The sequence below is a fragment of the Pleurodeles waltl genome, chromosome 7 (genome assembly GCF_031143425.1).
Source record: "Pleurodeles waltl isolate 20211129_DDA chromosome 7, aPleWal1.hap1.20221129, whole genome shotgun sequence".
NCBI classification, from domain to species: domain Eukaryota; kingdom Metazoa; phylum Chordata; class Amphibia; order Caudata; family Salamandridae; genus Pleurodeles; species Pleurodeles waltl.
In genome coordinates, this window is record NC_090446.1 from 1,251,767,500 (window position 1) to 1,251,784,351 (window position 16,852).

The 16,852-nt window shown below is 46.9% G+C and overlaps 1 protein-coding gene across 1 annotated transcript in view; it reads left to right on the forward strand.

Annotated features, from left to right (window-relative positions):
• Positions 1–12,205: 12,205 nt before the first annotated feature.
• The window catches only part of LOC138246135 (myosin-1B-like), a 36,280-nt gene continuing 31,633 nt past the window's right edge, over positions 12,206–16,852 (forward strand). The window contains exons 1-2 of the mRNA XM_069200406.1: positions 12,206–12,315; positions 12,711–12,767. Coding sequence (XP_069056507.1) covers positions 12,221–12,315; positions 12,711–12,767 — 152 coding nt within the window. The 5' untranslated portion in view covers positions 12,206–12,220. The remainder of the gene's footprint in view (positions 12,316–12,710; positions 12,768–16,852) is intronic.

Below are 16,852 nucleotides of genomic sequence, written 5' to 3' on the forward strand. Positions count from 1 at the left end.
AAAATGAATTCACCTATTTACTGTAAAAACACAGAATTTTCAGATTTCTATTAGACGTTCATCCAACTAGCTTGTGTAGGTGAACAAAGACAAACACATACACATAAAAGAAAAAAAGTGAAAACACTGTTGGGTTTTTACTTTATTATTTCGTCTATTTCGTCTGTGTGGTCAGAAAGAAAAAAAATAGCTACATGATTGCTGTTAGACCTGACAGCCTTAGGGTAGTCACCCCTAACTTTTTGCCTGCCTCCCTCCTCGTTTTTGGATACTGTTTTTGCTGGTTTTTAGACTCTGCGCACTTTACCACTGCTAACCAGTGATAAAGTGTATATGCTCTCTCTCTGTAAACATGGTAACTTTGGATCATACCTGATTGAACGATTTAATCTACTTATAAGTCCCCAGTCATGTGCACTCCAGGTGCCTAGGGCATATAGATTAAATGCTACTAGTGGACCCGCAGCACGGATTGTGCCACCCACTTAAGTAGCCCCTTTTCCTTGTCCCAGGCCTACCATTGCTAGGCCTGTGTGTGCAGTTTCACTGCCACCTCGACTTGGCATTTAAAAGTACTTGCCAAGCCTAGAACTCCCCTTTTTCTGCATATAAGTCACCCTTAATGTGTGCCCTGGGTATCCCCTAGAGCAGGGTGCTGTGTAGGTAAAAGACAGGACATGTACCTGTGTAGTTATATGTCCTGGTAGTGTAAAACTCCTAAATTCGTTTTTGCACTACTGGGAGACCTGCTCCCTTCATAGGCTAACATTGGGGCTGCCCTCATACACTGTTGAAGTGGCAGCTGCTGATCTGAAAGGAGCAGGGAGGTCATATTTAGTATGGCCAGAATGGTAATACAAAATCCTACTGACTGGTGAAGTCGGATTTAATATTACTATTCTAGAAATGCCACTTTTAGAAAGTGAGCATTTCTTTGCACTTAAATCCTTCTGTGCCTTACAATCCACGTCTGGCTAGGTTTAGTTGACAGCTCCTTGTGCATTCACTCAGACACACCCCAAACACAGGGTACTCAGCCTCACTTGCATACATCTGCATTTTGAATGGGTCTTCCTGGGCTGGGAGGGTGGAGGGCCTGCCCTCACACAAAGGACTGCCACACCCCCTACTGGGACCCTGGCAGACAGGATTGAACTGAAAGGGGACCTGGTGCACTTCTTAGCCACTCTTTGAAGTCTCCCCCACTTCAAAGGCACATTTGGGTATAAAACAGGGCCTCTGCCCTACCTCATCAGACACTTGCTGGAGAAGAAACCGGAACCAGAAACTACATCCTGCCAAGAAGAACTGCCTGGCTGCTCAAAGGACTCACCTGTCTGCTTTCTACAAAGGACTGCTGTCTTGCTGTTGCCCTGCTGCCTTGCTGAACTCTTGTCTGGCTGTGAAAGTGCTCTCCAAGGGCTTGGATAGAGCTTGCCTCCTGTTCCTTGAAGTCTCAGGACCAAAAAGACTTCTTCCTTTCACTTGGACGCTCCGTGCGCCGAAACTTTCGACGCACAGCTTGTTTCGCGGCGAGAAAAACGCCGCACACCGACGCTGATCGACGCGACGCCCTCGGGGCGATCGAGACTTCGACGCACAACCTCTCAAGGACAAAGCCGCTCGACTTTCCAGGAGAAATCGACGCGACGCCCACCGTGAGTGCGAAACTTTGACGCGCGGCCTCGCAAGGACAACGCCGCCCGACTTCCAAGGAGAAATCGACGCGACGCCTGCCGTGAGACCAAACTTTCGACGCACGGCCTCGCAAGGACAACGCCGCCCGACTTCCAAGGAGAAATCGACGCGACGCCTACCGTGAGATCGAAACTTCGACGCGCAGCCCCGCAGAACGACGCGCAGCCGGAAAACAAGCAGGAGAATCCACACACAGACCCGGGACATCTGGTAATCCCCGCGATCCACAAAAAGAGACTGTCTGCGCGCCGGAAAACGACGCCCGACTTCCCCGCGTGGAAAAGACCGACGCAAGTCTGTGTGTGCTGAGGAGAAATCGACGCACACACCCCTTTTTCCACGCATCTCTTCTCCTGTGGCCCTCTGAGGAGATTTTCCACCAGAAACCAGGTACTTTGTGATTGAAAGACACTGTATTGCATTCTAAAGACTTAAGACACTCTATATCACTTCCCTGTGATATTTCTACAATTTTCTATTGCAACTTTACTCTTTTTGACCTACAATTATCCTGATAAATATTATATATTTTTCTAAACACTGTGTGGTGTATTTTTGTGGTGCTATATGGTGGTATTGTATGATTTATTGCACAAATACTTTACACATTGCCTTCTAAGTTAAGCCTGACTGCTCGTGCCAAGCTACCAGAGGGTGGGCACAGGATAATCTTGGATAGTGTGTGACTTACCCTGACTAGAGTGAGGGCTTTTGCTTGGACAGGAAGTAACCTGACTGCCAACCAAAAACCCCATTTCTAACATTGGTGATCAGCGGTGAGGATAGGACTTGTATTTGTGCAGTGACATACAGTAGCTAAGTATTTCACTACATACCCACAGTTGAAGGTCAACTTGGTTTTTATCTCTTTTTGAAAATCCGTTTTTTTCCTGACAATTTTCAAAAACTAAATCCTCACTCAACATGTCTCTGACTGGGTCTCAGACAGGGGACTTTGACCTAGTCCAGTTGGATACATACACGGTCAAACAACTAAGAGGATTCTGCAGGGCATTAAGGGTACCCACCCAAGGGGCCTCCAGAAAGGAGGACTTTCAAGTGGCGCTGAGGGCCTGGGCAGAAGCCCATTTAGAGGATGATGAGGAAGAGGAGCCAGAAAATGGCCCCTCAGAAGGATTTCCACTATCTATGGATGGTGTTACCACTGCAATTGTGCACCCTTCCAGACCAGGGAGCAGTGTCTCCATGCAAAGCCTGACCGCAGAGGAAAGGAGAGAAGAAAGGGAGTTCCAATTGCAAATGGCGAAACTGAAAATTGAGGCACAACAGGAGGAGAAGAGGGCAGAAAGAGAAGCCAAACAAGCTGAGGCTGAAAGAGCAGCCAAACAGATTGAAGCTGAAAGAACAGCCAAACAAGTGGAAGCTGAAAGAGCGTTGGCTGAAAAGAAACTATTGTTGGCTCATGAACTGAGTCTCAAGGAGCTGGAGATCAAGGCAAGACAGTCTGAATCCAGCAATAATGGTGGCAGCATACAGACAGGACCTGCTGGAGAAAAGAAGGTTCGTATACCCAAAAATGTGGTGCCCAGTTTTGTGGTGGGAGATGACATAGATAAATGGTTAGCTGCTTATGAAGTTGCACTAAGGGCTCATGAGGTTCCTGAAGGGCAATGGGGGGTAGCTATGTGGGGTTATGTGCCGCCATTGGGGAGGGACACACTTCTCACATTGGATCCACCGGATCAAAACACATACCCACTCCAGAAAGCCACTTTACTTGCCAAGTTTGGGCTGACCCCTGAGGGATACCGTCAGAGGTTCAGGGACAGCACCAAACAAACCACACAAACATGGGTAGATTTCTTTGATTTCTCTAGTAAGGCACTGAATGGATGGGTGCGGGGCAACAAAGTAGCAGATTATAAAGGTTTATATGACTTGATCCTGAGAGAGCATATGCTTAATGTTACTTATACCGATTTGCGCCAGCACCTAGTGGATAGTAAGCTGACTGATCCCAGGAAGCTTGCTGAGGAGGCGGACCTCTGGGTTAGCACCAGAGTGTCCAAAAAGGTACCTGGGGGGGACTCCCACAAAGGTGGTCAGGGTTCCCAACAGAAGAAAGAGGGGGGAGATAAACTTACAGATAAGGAACTCTCTAAAGGCCCCAAAAGAATTCCCAGGGAGGGGGTGGCAACCCTTCCTTTTCCAAATTTGGGAAGAAACCAGGGACATTTGACAGGTCAGGAAAATCTAGCCCCAAATGCATGGAGTGTTACCAATATGGTCACTACAAAGGCGATCCACAGTGCCCCAAGAGGGCACCGTCCACTACCGGACAGGCGCCTGGGTTGACTAGTGTAGCACTCGGGGGGAGATGGACCCCACTAGCTTTGGGGAGCAGGTAGAGATTTCCCTAGTGTCCCTGGGAGAAGGAGAAATGATGTCCAAGGTCCACATGCCTAAAAATACTTCCAAGTACCGGCAGTGGGTCCTCATTGATGGGCAGAAGGTGGAGGCTCTGCGTGACACAGGAGCCAGTATGACTACTATCAAGAGTCAGCTGGTGTCCACAGAGCAGATAATCCCGAATACATTCCACCAGGTCATAGTCGCTGACAACCGCGAGAGTCACCTACCGGTGGCTCGGGTTCCCTTTGAGTGGGGGGGGTTCTCTGGTACTCTGAAAGTAGCTGTGAGTCCTGCCATGCCTGTAGATTGTCTGTTAGGCAATGATCTAGAGCATACTGCTTGGAAAGAAGTAGAGCTCAGATCTCACCTGGAGATGTCAGGGTTACCTGAGTGGGTCTGCATGACCACCCGGTCCATGGCTGACCGAGAGGGAAGTCAAGGGCATCTGGAGCCTGGAACGATGGCCCAGGGAGCTGCCAAGAGGAGGGACGAGGGGCGCGGGAAACCGGCCCCAGAAGTTCCCACAGTGGCTGACGGGGCTCCTGAGGAGGAGACTCCCGAGCCAACTGGGGAAGACATTGCCACCCTAGGTGACTTACCGGAGCTTGCTGGCTGGCAAGTTGAGGGTGGACCCACCAGGGAGGAATTCTGCCAGGCGCAGAAAGAGTGTCCCACTCTTGAAGGGTTGAGGAAACAAGCCTTAAACCAGGCAGCAGGTGACGCCTCTGGCAATCACCACCTATATTGGGAGAATGATCTCCTCTACAGTGAGCCTAGGGTTCCGGTCTTTGGGGCAGCACGTGTGCTGGTGGTCCCCCAATGTTACCGAGCCTTCCTACTGGGTCTGGCTCACGACATTCCCCTGGCAGGACATTTGGGACAAGACAAGACCTTCAACAGGCTTGTCAACCACTTTCACTGGCCCAAAATGAGGACACACTCAGACAAATTCTGCAGGGCTTGTCCTACCTGCCAGGCTAGTGGTAAAGCAGGAAAGAGGGTTAAAATCCCCCTGATTCCACTTCCTGTCGTTGGCACCCCCTTTGAAAGGGTGGGCGTCGACATTGTTGGCCCCTTGGACCCCAAAACTGCCTTAGGCAACAGGTTTATCCTGGTTTTAGTGGACCATGCCACCCGGTACCCAGAGGCAATCCCTCTGAGGACCGTAACTGCATCGGTGGTAGCCAGAACCCTGATGGGGATATTTACCCGTGTGGGATTCCCCAAGGAGATAGTGTCTGACAGAGGCACTAACTTCATGTCCGCGTACATGAAGCATCTGTGGGATGCGTGTGGTGTAACCTACAAGTTCACCACACCCTATCACCCCCAGTCTAATGGGCTTGTGGAGAGATTCAACAAGACCCTGAAAGGCATGATTGGTGGCCTCCCTGAGGCCATGAGGCGTAAATGGGACGTCCTCTTACCATGCCTTCTCTTTGCTTACAGAGAGGTCCCCCAGAGGGGGGTAGGGTTCAGTCCCTTTGAGCTTCTCTATGGGTACCCCGTCAGGGGACCCTTAAGCATTGTCAAGGAGGGATTGGAGAACGCTCCAAAGACACCCCCTCAGGACGTGGTCAGCTACATGTTGGCCCTCCGCAATCAGATGACCCGCTTCTGGAAAGAGGCCCAAAGTAACCTGGAGGCCAGTCAAGAGGTGATGAAACAATGGTATGACCAGAAGGCCACTCTGGTAGAGTTTCAACCTGGAGACAAAGTGTGGGTAATGGAGCCAGTAGAGCCCAGAGCTCTCCAGGACCGCTGGTCTGGCCCATTTGAAATAAAGGAGCGGAAAGGGGAGGCCACTTACCTAGTGGACCTCCAAACCCCTAGGAACCCCCTAAGGGTGCTCCACGTGAACCGACTAAAAGCTCATTTTGAGAGGTCGGAGATCAACATGCTTCTGGTCACAGATGAAGGAATGGAAGAGGAGAGTGAACCTCTCCCTGACCTCCTCTCTGCCCAAGAAGGTGATGGGTCCGTAAGCGGGGTCATTCTGTCTGACTCCCTGACTCTAAACCAGAAAGGAGACTGCTATGAGCTGTTGGAGCAGTTCTCCCCCCTCTTCTCCCTTACTCCGGGACTGACCCACCTCTGTGTTCATGATATTGACACCGGTGACAGTCTCCCTGTGAAAAACAAAATTTACAGGTTGTCAGATAAGGTGAAGGCCAGCATCAAGGAGGAGGTCTCCAAGATGTTGACGCTAGGGGTTATTGAGAAGTCCAGTAGTCCCTGGGCCAGCCCAGTGGTGTTGGTCCCCAAGGCTACTGCCCCAGGCGCGAAGCCAGAACTCCGGTTCTGCGTGGACTACCGGGGTCTCAACTCAGTCACACGGACTGATGCTCACCCCATCCCCCGAGCTGATGAGCTCGTGGACAGGCTAGGCGCTGCCAAGTTCCTGAGTACGTTTGATCTTACTTCAGGGTACTGGCAGATCGCCCTGACTGAGGGGACTAAGGAAAGGTCCGCCTTTTCCACCCCTGACGGCCATTACCAGTTCCGGGTGATGCCGTTTGGATTGAAAAATGCCCCCGCTACCTTCCAACGGTTGGTTAACGGGGTCCTGGCTGGCAAGGATGCCTTCTGTGCAGCCTACCTGGATGACATAGCTGTCTACAGTTCCAGCTGGGAGGAACACCTGCTCCACCTCAAGGAGGTGCTTCAGGCCCTGCAACAGGCAGGCCTGACCATCAAGGCTAGTAAGTGCCAGATTGGGCAGGGTTCCGTGGTGTACTTGGGACACCTAGTAGGTGGTGGCAAGGTGCAGCCACTCCAGGCCAAGATCGAAACTATCAAGGCCTGGCAACCACCTCGAACCCAGACTGAGGTGAGGGCCTTTTTAGGCCTCACCGGCTACTACCGCAGGTTTGTCAAGGGCTATGGTACCATTGTGTCCCCCCTGACACAACTCACGTCCAAGAAGCAACCTAGGTTGGTGAATTGGACAGAGGCTTGTCAGAAAGCCTTTGACGCCCTAAAGGAAGCCATGTGCACGGCCCCCGTGCTCAAGGCCCCTGACTACTCCCAGGAATTTATCGTGCAGACAGACGCTTCAGAGCATGGCATAGGGGCAGTCCTAGCACAGCTAAATGAGGAGGGCCAAGATCAACCGGTAGTCTTTATTAGCAGAAGGCTATTACCACGGGAACAGAGGTGGAGTGCTATTGAAAGAGAAGCTTTTGCTGTGGTCTGGGCACTGAAGAAGCTGAGGCCCTACCTGTTTGGGACTCACTTCCTAGTTCAGACAGACCACAGGACCCTCAGATGGCTCATGCAGATGAGGGGTGAGAATCCAAAACTTCTGAGGTGGTCCATTTCCCTACAGGGGATGGACTTTACGGTGGAACATCGCCCAGGGGTTGACCACGCCAATGCTGATGGTCTCTCCAGGTACTTCCGCCTTAGCGATGAGAGCTCCCAGGAGGTCGGGTAGCTCTCCCCACTTTCAGCTGGGGGGGACACATGTTAGACCTGACAGCCTTAGGGTAGTCACCCCTAACTTTTTGCCTGCCTCCCTCCTCGTTTTTGGATACTGTTTTTGCTGGTTTTTAGACTCTGCGCACTTTACCACTGCTAACCAGTGATAAAGTGTATATGCTCTCTCTCTGTAAACATGGTAACTTTGGATCATACCTGATTGAACTATTTAATCTACTTATAAGTCCCCAGTCATGTGCACTCCAGGTGCCTAGGGCATATAGATTAAATGCTACTAGTGGACCCGCAGCACGGATTGTGCCACCCACTTAAGTAGCCCCTTTTCCTTGTCCCAGGCCTACCATTGCTAGGCCTGTGTGTGCAGTTTCACTGCCACCTCGACTTGGCATTTAAAAGTACTTGCCAAGCCTAGAACTCCCCTTTTTCTGCATATAAGTCACCCTTAATGTGTGCCCTGGGTATCCCCTAGAGCAGGGTGCTGTGTAGGTAAAAGACAGGACATGTACCTGTGTAGTTATATGTCCTGGTAGTGTAAAACTCCTAAATTCGTTTTTGCACTACTGGGAGACCTGCTCCCTTCATAGGCTAACATTGGGGCTGCCCTCATACACTGTTGAAGTGGCAGCTGCTGATCTGAAAGGAGCAGGGAGGTCATATTTAGTATGGCCAGAATGGTAATACAAAATCCTACTGACTGGTGAAGTCGGATTTAATATTACTATTCTAGAAATGCCACTTTTAGAAAGTGAGCATTTCTTTGCACTTAAATCCTTCTGTGCCTTACAATCCACGTCTGGCTAGGTTTAGTTGACAGCTCCTTGTGCATTCACTCAGACACACCCCAAACACAGGGTACTCAGCCTCACTTGCATACATCTGCATTTTGAATGGGTCTTCCTGGGCTGGGAGGGTGGAGGGCCTGCCCTCACACAAAGGACTGCCACACCCCCTACTGGGACCCTGGCAGACAGGATTGAACTGAAAGGGGACCTGGTGCACTTCTTAGCCACTCTTTGAAGTCTCCCCCACTTCAAAGGCACATTTGGGTATAAAACAGGGCCTCTGCCCTACCTCATCAGACACTTGCTGGAGAAGAAACCGGAACCAGAAACTACATCCTGCCAAGAAGAACTGCCTGGCTGCTCAAAGGACTCACCTGTCTGCTTTCTACAAAGGACTGCTGTCTTGCTGTTGCCCTGCTGCCTTGCTGAACTCTTGTCTGGCTGTGAAAGTGCTCTCCAAGGGCTTGGATAGAGCTTGCCTCCTGTTCCTTGAAGTCTCAGGACCAAAAAGACTTCTTCCTTTCACTTGGACGCTCCGTGCGCCGAAACTTTCGACGCACAGCTTGTTTCGCGGCGAGAAAAACGCCGCACACCGACGCTGATCGACGCGACGCCCTCGGGGCGATCGAGACTTCGACGCACAACCTCGCAAGGACAAAGCCGCTCGACTTTCCAGGAGAAATCGACGCGACGCCCACCGTGAGTGCGAAACTTTGACGCGCGGCCTCGCAAGGACAACGCCGCCCGACTTCCAAGGAGAAATCGACGCGACGCCTGCCGTGAGACCAAACTTTCGACGCACGGCCTCGCAAGGACAACGCCGCCCGACTTCCAAGGAGAAATCGACGCGACGCCTACCGTGAGATCGAAACTTCGACGCGCAGCCCCGCAGAACGACGCGCAGCCGGAAAACAAGCAGGAGAATCCACGCACAGACCCGGGACATCTGGTAATCCCCGCGATCCACAAAAAGAGACTGTCTGCGCGCCGGAAAACGACGCCCGACTTCCCCGCGTGGAAAAGACCGACGCAAGTCTGTGTGTGCTGAGGAGAAATCGACGCACACACCCCTTTTTCCACGCATCTCTTCTCCTGTGGCCCTCTGAGGAGATTTTCCACCAGAAACCAGGTACTTTGTGATTGAAAGACACTGTATTGCATTCTAAAGACTTAAGACACTCTATATCACTTCCCTGTGATATTTCTACAATTTTCCATTGCAACTTTACTCTTTTTGACCTACAATTATCCTGATAAATATTATATATTTTTCTAAACACTGTGTGGTGTATTTTTGTGGTGCTATATGGTGGTATTGTATGATTTATTGCACAAATACTTTACACATTGCCATCTAAGTTAAGCCTGACTGCTCGTGCCAAGCTACCAGAGGGTGGGCACAGGATAATCTTGGATAGTGTGTGACTTACCCTGACTAGAGTGAGGGCTTTTGCTTGGACAGGAAGTAACCTGACTGCCAACCAAAAACCCCATTTCTAACAATTGCATAACAAGAAGATGGATTGTGATGTTTCTAAGATGCCAGGTGTGCAAAAAACTACAAGAGGCCACAAACATCTTATGTTTTATAACATGTGTTAAAGAACCACAGATACATGCCCACAACATGAGATTTATAAGATCAAAGCCTGAAAACTCAGCACATTATGGAGCAGAATTGTAGGGTCATATGGATATAAAGGAGCTTACATGTAGAAAGCAAATTCTCAAGGAGTTTAACCAATCATCCCACAAGAACACCCATGCTGCCTTAAGTGTTAGACATGGGGTTATTTCCCATTGCCATGGGTGCCAAAATGAGGCCTCTGCTTAATTGGCACAGGCTCTGGTCCATTCCTGAACTGGAACCATACAGACAACTGATTAAAGAATTATTATGTCAGAGGGACCACCTTAGAATCTCTTGGCTAGCTAACATAAAGAACGATCTTGTCCTCGAGCCCAGATGAAGCCACTAATATCTCTAGAGAACAGAGAAATGTAGAGATTTTCTTTGGGAAGAAAAGATAAAGAACTGCAGGTCTGGTAATCTGACTGACCAGTTCTTAGATCACCAGAACCTCCCATTACACGAATCATCTTTCAAAGCTACACAAGGCTCCCAAACCAGGTACCTTTACTTAAAATTCAGATACAGCACGCTTTCAATCCTTGGTTTTACCTCAAAGTGGAGCAAGGGAAACTGCTCTAGCGGCAGATGCCCTGCATGCACCCAATCATCTGAAACAATTGCACACTTTTTACTTTTTTGTCAAGCCTGAAGGGCCCCTCGTAAAAGATGGATAATTCTAGTCTGCCATATTATTGAGGTGAGACGATGCAAAATTGCGCTTCACATTTTGAAATCTGACACAAACGTGGTGATAGTGGTCAGCATGGCTAAATTCCTGCAAATTGCATGACTAATCCGCAAAAAATGATTGATGGTTCCTTCTCTGCAAGGGTCAGGACCTAATATGCAGATCTGGTACTAATACTTAATGCTCCCCAATGGTAAGGTTTAGGAGCCTCCTCCAATTTATGAACCTGGTAGTGAGATCCCTTGATTATTAGCCTTAGCAAAATCAGTGGCACTTACCTGAAGAGGGAGTACATTAAACCGACCGAAAAGGCAGGTCATTGGGGTTAAAAAAAAAAGTATTCTAAGTGGTAAATATTATGGTATTAAAAGTGTACCTTGTTAGGAACTTTACCAAGGTTTAGTTATTTTACTTCATTTCATAACTTTAGAAACATCCTCAATATGATGGAAATTTGTGGAATTCTGTTTTTATTGTGTACATTTTATGGATTTTTATATCTGAAATAAACTTTGCTGATGATGATGACAAGAGGTCACAAACATCTTATGCTGTATGAAAATGTATTAAACAATCGCAGCTACATGTCCACAACAGTGATATGTCATTTTTGTACCAAAAATGAAAAAAATATCAGTGTAGAAACGCTGCATTTTTTTTATTATGTTAAAAAGGATACAGAGGGAAAAAAACACTTCACAAAATCACGAAGTTCATCATTAGGAAATAAAACTGTGTGCATACGCAAGTGTATGTTCATATCAGTTTCTCTGGTTTTCTTTTCACAACTTCCTAAGCACTTTCCATTTAGCAGATGTGTGAAATGAGGTTCGTGGAAGTGAAGTCATTTGACCAAGATCACACAATAGGGACAAGAGCGAAAGCCACGATTAGCTCCCATATCGGCATAAGTGTGCATAAGGTTGGCAGTTTAGCCTGCAGTGTTATCTCCTTCTATATGGAGGCAGTTTTCACTTGCGTTGCATTCGAAGGAAACTATACTTTTCACGGATTAGGATGGGAAAACTAGCAAGCACAATGCAAGAAGCTGATACAGTCTCCCATGTCCTTGTGTGAGTTTATGCTTCTATGTGTCATTGAGCAGTTCCTATGTGCCTTGACTTCACACGATTTTGGACTTTTGTTAGGCACCATCTGGAGGTAGTATTTTTTCTACATATCATATTTGGTCCAAACCACCTTGCGGTGATCCTACTAGAGTGTGTTATATCATCTACTTGTTCGGACAAATTCAAAGAGTGTTTTAAAAAAATGTGTAAAAATAATAGTTATAAAAAGTTTAAAATACTGTGTGCCACATTAAAATAAAATTCAGTTTGAATATAACACTGAAGTTGTGTTTTTCTTGCGCATTATGCCTTACCCAGCCACTGGTTACATCCCTATCTCTTTTTTTAACGTGTTTTTTTCTTGTCTAGTGGCACTGTGCCTCTGTGTAGAGCCCGGTGTAAGTTATCACTTCGAGGAGAATAAGCATCGAAGGAATCCATCCCGGCACGTAACGTGCATGTGGCAGCCAAGATGAAGAGAAATCATAGCCCCTAGAATTTGACATTTAGATTCTTATTAAATGATTAGCCTGATATGGCCTCGGCCATGCTGAGTTGGCAGATCCCAGCCTATAAAAGCGCCCTAGGTCCTCGGTTGTCCTTAATCCGTCGTTGGCTCACCGTCCAGAGGTAAGTAAGGGCAACGCGTGGAGGCGTGCGAGAGATGTGCCCCCTACCACTGCTGCGCCGAGAAAGGCACGCCTACCCCTTCACCTATTCTGCATTACACCGATTTCATCTAGGCAGAAGCAAATTATAAAGCGCGCTGGAAATGTTTCACATTGTCACACTCTCCGTTACGTGGAGCGCTTGTCCAAAGTATGCAGACACCCGCTGTGCTCTCTGGTTCTGTAACTGATCCCAAGGTCCCCCTTAGCGGAGCATTCAGACCAGCCGAGCGATGGATGCCAGGATGTTTTTCCCTTTTAATGTACACAATGCTGGGCTTCCTTAAGGCATGGAGCGCGCGCATCCAACGCGAATGAGAAGCAGTCGGGCCTACAGACACCTCTCTTGTCTTTCAGCCTTCAGGGTGCCCGGTTCTTGGTTCTATTGTCTTTTACGACTGGGAGGCAGTACTGGTAAGTGGCATTTTCAAAATACTACCTAGTTTTGTGTCTTAATGGTGGGGAATGCTGATGATGGGCAAGTGCAGTTGTCCCGCTTTCTGTCGCACTAGAATGCAAAAGAAAGAGAGTTGTATAATAGTTTATCCAGGACAACAAAAAAGGAAAACATACACGAAAATAGTGCATCCCAGCATAGCCAGCCGGATAATCCAGGAGAAGTAAGGAAGCCAGCCAGCTAGCTGTTTGAGTTGCTCTAGTGAGGGCTCTTGTGCTCACTGCAGAAACCTTTAATTTCGGACTACATACCGGTGTGTTTGGGATTAGAGAACAAGAACACAGTAGGAAAACCGACAATCTGTTTGATAAATTAAGACCTCTGTGGATTTTGAAATGTTTTAGGAAGGCTATACAAGGTAGTCATGGGTCCACGGAACCTAAAAATACTACATATATAATTGGTGAAATGTGATGAAAGTACCTTGAAGTTAACACACTGTTGCCATTTTATAAACTTTTAGAAAGCTAATTAAAATGAAGCAGTAATCACAGTTTAGGATTTCATCGACACCAGACTACACAATAAGGGTGTCGTTAAGACAACTTGAGGATGTGATTCAAGTGCTCCACCTCCGTGCTCAGGTGCTAGGATTAATTGATAATGCATTCATCTCCGGCAGCAGGAGTAAGGGTAGCAGAAATTATCTGAAAGCCATCAGACTCCCTGTGGACCGTGTAATACTTCTCATAGTTACTGGTCTCTAGATCTTCGTATTCAGTTACAGTAACTCTTAGAAGATGCTTCTCATGTTACATGGGGCCCTCAGTGAGCAGCCCCGCCTGCATGAATAGTTGGATCAATGTATTTTATTGCAGTATTAATAAAGAGCTTACTATCATGTGTGGTGCTGACACAGCTGCCTACACGAGTAGCACACTACTCCATGTAGGGTGTGCGATTCCAAGCGTTGCCATTATTTTGGTCCTTTGTGGGAAGTAATTCCATGCTGTGTGTGATGACCACCGAGGTGTGGTGACCATGGATGAAGAAGTGCCAAAGAGAGGTGCACAGTTTATGGTATTCAGTAAGCAGGCTGCTTTGAGCTGCTCTGCCAGTCCATTTATGGTAGTTTTTATGACCATGGTCCACTTAACTGGTACTTCCATTGGTTATCCAGTGTGAGATATTTTGTTCAAAGCTTACGGTCCTGGGCAGGAGTAGGTTTGAGAAATCTGTTGGGATGGACTTTGTTAAAATCATCCCTTTTCTGAGTGTGATTGTGAGATGTCAAGAAGTGGTCATAGAATCTAATTTGTCCAGACCAGCAGTGGTGAGCTAAATTAAAGTCCTCGTTGGCCTCCAGCAGTTGGTAGATCTCTATAGTTATTTCATGTCTGTTCATTCGGTGATGGGTAGTTTATTGTTTTGGACTGGTATACTACTAGATGTTAGACATACTCCAACCACAGCAGTTTTGTCTTATGACTGTGTAAAAGTGGCAAGAATCATAAGGGAATTAATATTATGACTGTATGAACTACAATTGACTGCCTGACCATTGAGTGCTATGGTATTATTTGGGGTCAGGTGGGTTATATATTGTGTTGTATTGTAGTTGCATTTATATAGCACTTACTACCCCTGAAGAGGCCTTGGAGCACTTAACACTGGAGAGCACACTGCTCTGGAATCCAAGGTTATTGGTAATAATCTAGTGATTATTTGTAAGCCATTTCAAAAATGTACTCCAGTTTCTTTGTGATAGTTTAAACGGGAGTTAGGTATGATTACCAGTTGGGGGAGGGTATGTGAATTCTTGTAGATGGTTGGTGGGATTAAAAGAAAGAAAATATTTGATATTGTAAAATTGCAGGCATGACTTAAAAAGTAGAAGCAGCAGTAATTTTTGGAAGTTTGGAATGAAATGACAGCAATAGGCAGAAATACAGAAATAAAGATTAAGGCAAACGTATGTGATTAAAGCAGGGTGCAATCAGCAAGAGGTGACATGCAGAGGATGGAAAGTGAGGAGAGGGGCACTCATAAGAAAGGGAGAGGAGAGTTTTTCGTGCAGGGTTTTGTGAATACTGAGGAGGATCTTTGAGACAGCATGCAATGTGGAGATGCAACACTGCAGAAAGATACAACGCATGTGCCAAAGGTCATGCACTAATTATGTTTCACATATTTACTGGACCACAAACTCCATAGCACCTCCCTTCTTTGTACAATACATTTCTTATGTGTCTTGCTGTTCTTAGTAACTTGTACATAGTAATTTTGCTAAAATCTGAAAAGGTTTTGATAGGTATATAAAAGGGAAGGGTGGTGGCTAAGTGCTGTGAGACAGACACATCTACCTAGCTGATCTAATCCAAAGAAGCACTCGCTTCATTGACTCAGCATCCCTAGACATCCTGTGCAACTGTATCTCATTCTGCCTTCTATACAGCTTGAGGACCTAAAGTGAAGACAAACTGGAAGTGCTGTTATGAGAGTGCATGACAGAACACAGCTATGCAGGGGGTGGTCCAATGGTCCATGACAGAAGTTAACAGATGTTTAAAAATTTGAAACCAACTGGCCTAAAGTCTTTGGTGCTTGCTCAGACTTTAGAAGATAGAGGTACCAGTCAGCTAAGACTACCCCATGAGCACTGAGAATCAGTTTAATGAGACCAATTGTGCTTAAAGCTTTATTAAATGTCATAAAAGTTCCTGCTTTAATTGATATGAGTGCCGCTACCATTGGTGGCCCCTGCTTGCTGTTCTCTTGTTTGCACTTTGTCAACAAAGTGTCCTAGTGCTGGGGGTTCATCAGGCAACATGTACTTGCAGAACAGCCGGTGTGCTCTTTGACACTAGGGGCCATATGTACGAAAGCTTTTTCCCATAGACACAGAATGGGTAAAATCCTTTGGTACATCTGTCCCTAGATCCCGCTTGTGCGAACCCTTGTATTGGTACACCTGCACACCTGCTATTCATAGTTTCAGCTCACTCCTTTAATACCAACGTGGATTCATTGATTTGATCGAGACTTGAGAAATATCTTGAGATTCTTACATGATTAACGAGCTCTGGTCTTATCCGTTTACGTATGATTAATAGATCTAAGGTAATCCAATCATGTTGCACTGAAGAAATATGTGTTACCCAATCACATCTTTTTAAACTGAACAAAAGCCTGAAACATTAGCAAACAATGTCTTCCCTTAGAACTGGGCTAGAATGTAATCCACTAAGGCTCAAAACAGAAGAAAGGGAGTGACCGGTGCCAGACTGGCTTTGTATTCCACTGAGCACTTCCCCAGTACTGGAGCCATTAGAGGCAGATTTTGAAAATCAAAAAGAGAGATGGAAAGAGGGATGGGAGTGAGAGTAAGGGATTAAAGAATGAAGAGAGAAGGAGAGAGAGAACAGGTGAATGCAAAGAAAGAAATAAAGCGAGGAAAGGAATCACAGAGCTGGGGTGGTTTGATCTTTTTTGGGCAGACTCCTTTCAGTTCTACGTTTAGGCCCTGCAAGAAATCTGTCATTGTGTTTAGCAAGGGTGAAGCTGTTGATGTTTGTTCTCCCCAGCAGTATTCTGTCAGTCATTGTCCTGCTGTAGTAGGCACATGACTACAATCGCATCTCGGTATGCATCTAGAGAGGCCTTGCCACTGGAACTAGAACACAGTACATCTATCACTAGGACACACTAGGCATAATGCAGAGAGATTGTAATCTCTCCAGAAGCAGCCAGTAGTTTTTGGAAATTATTTTTAAAAAAAATGCTGCACATAGAATCAAATTGACAAATATTGTCAAGCGTTGTTCCCTGTACACATGGTCACTGGATAAAAGAGACACCTAAGAGTTAGTTTCACGTGTACTGTGAAACCCCTAATCTTCCTAATTAGACTGAGGCCTGGTTATGAGCCTGGCAGTCGGACCGCCAGACCTCCAATACGGCAGTGGAAAGGCTGCCCCTTCCTATTATGATGTTTCCACCTGACCAGCGGAAACAGTGTGACAGCATTGGGTTTGGCTCTCAGGTAGATAGATAGATAGATAAATAGATAGATAAAAATGTGTAGTTGCTTACATACATACTT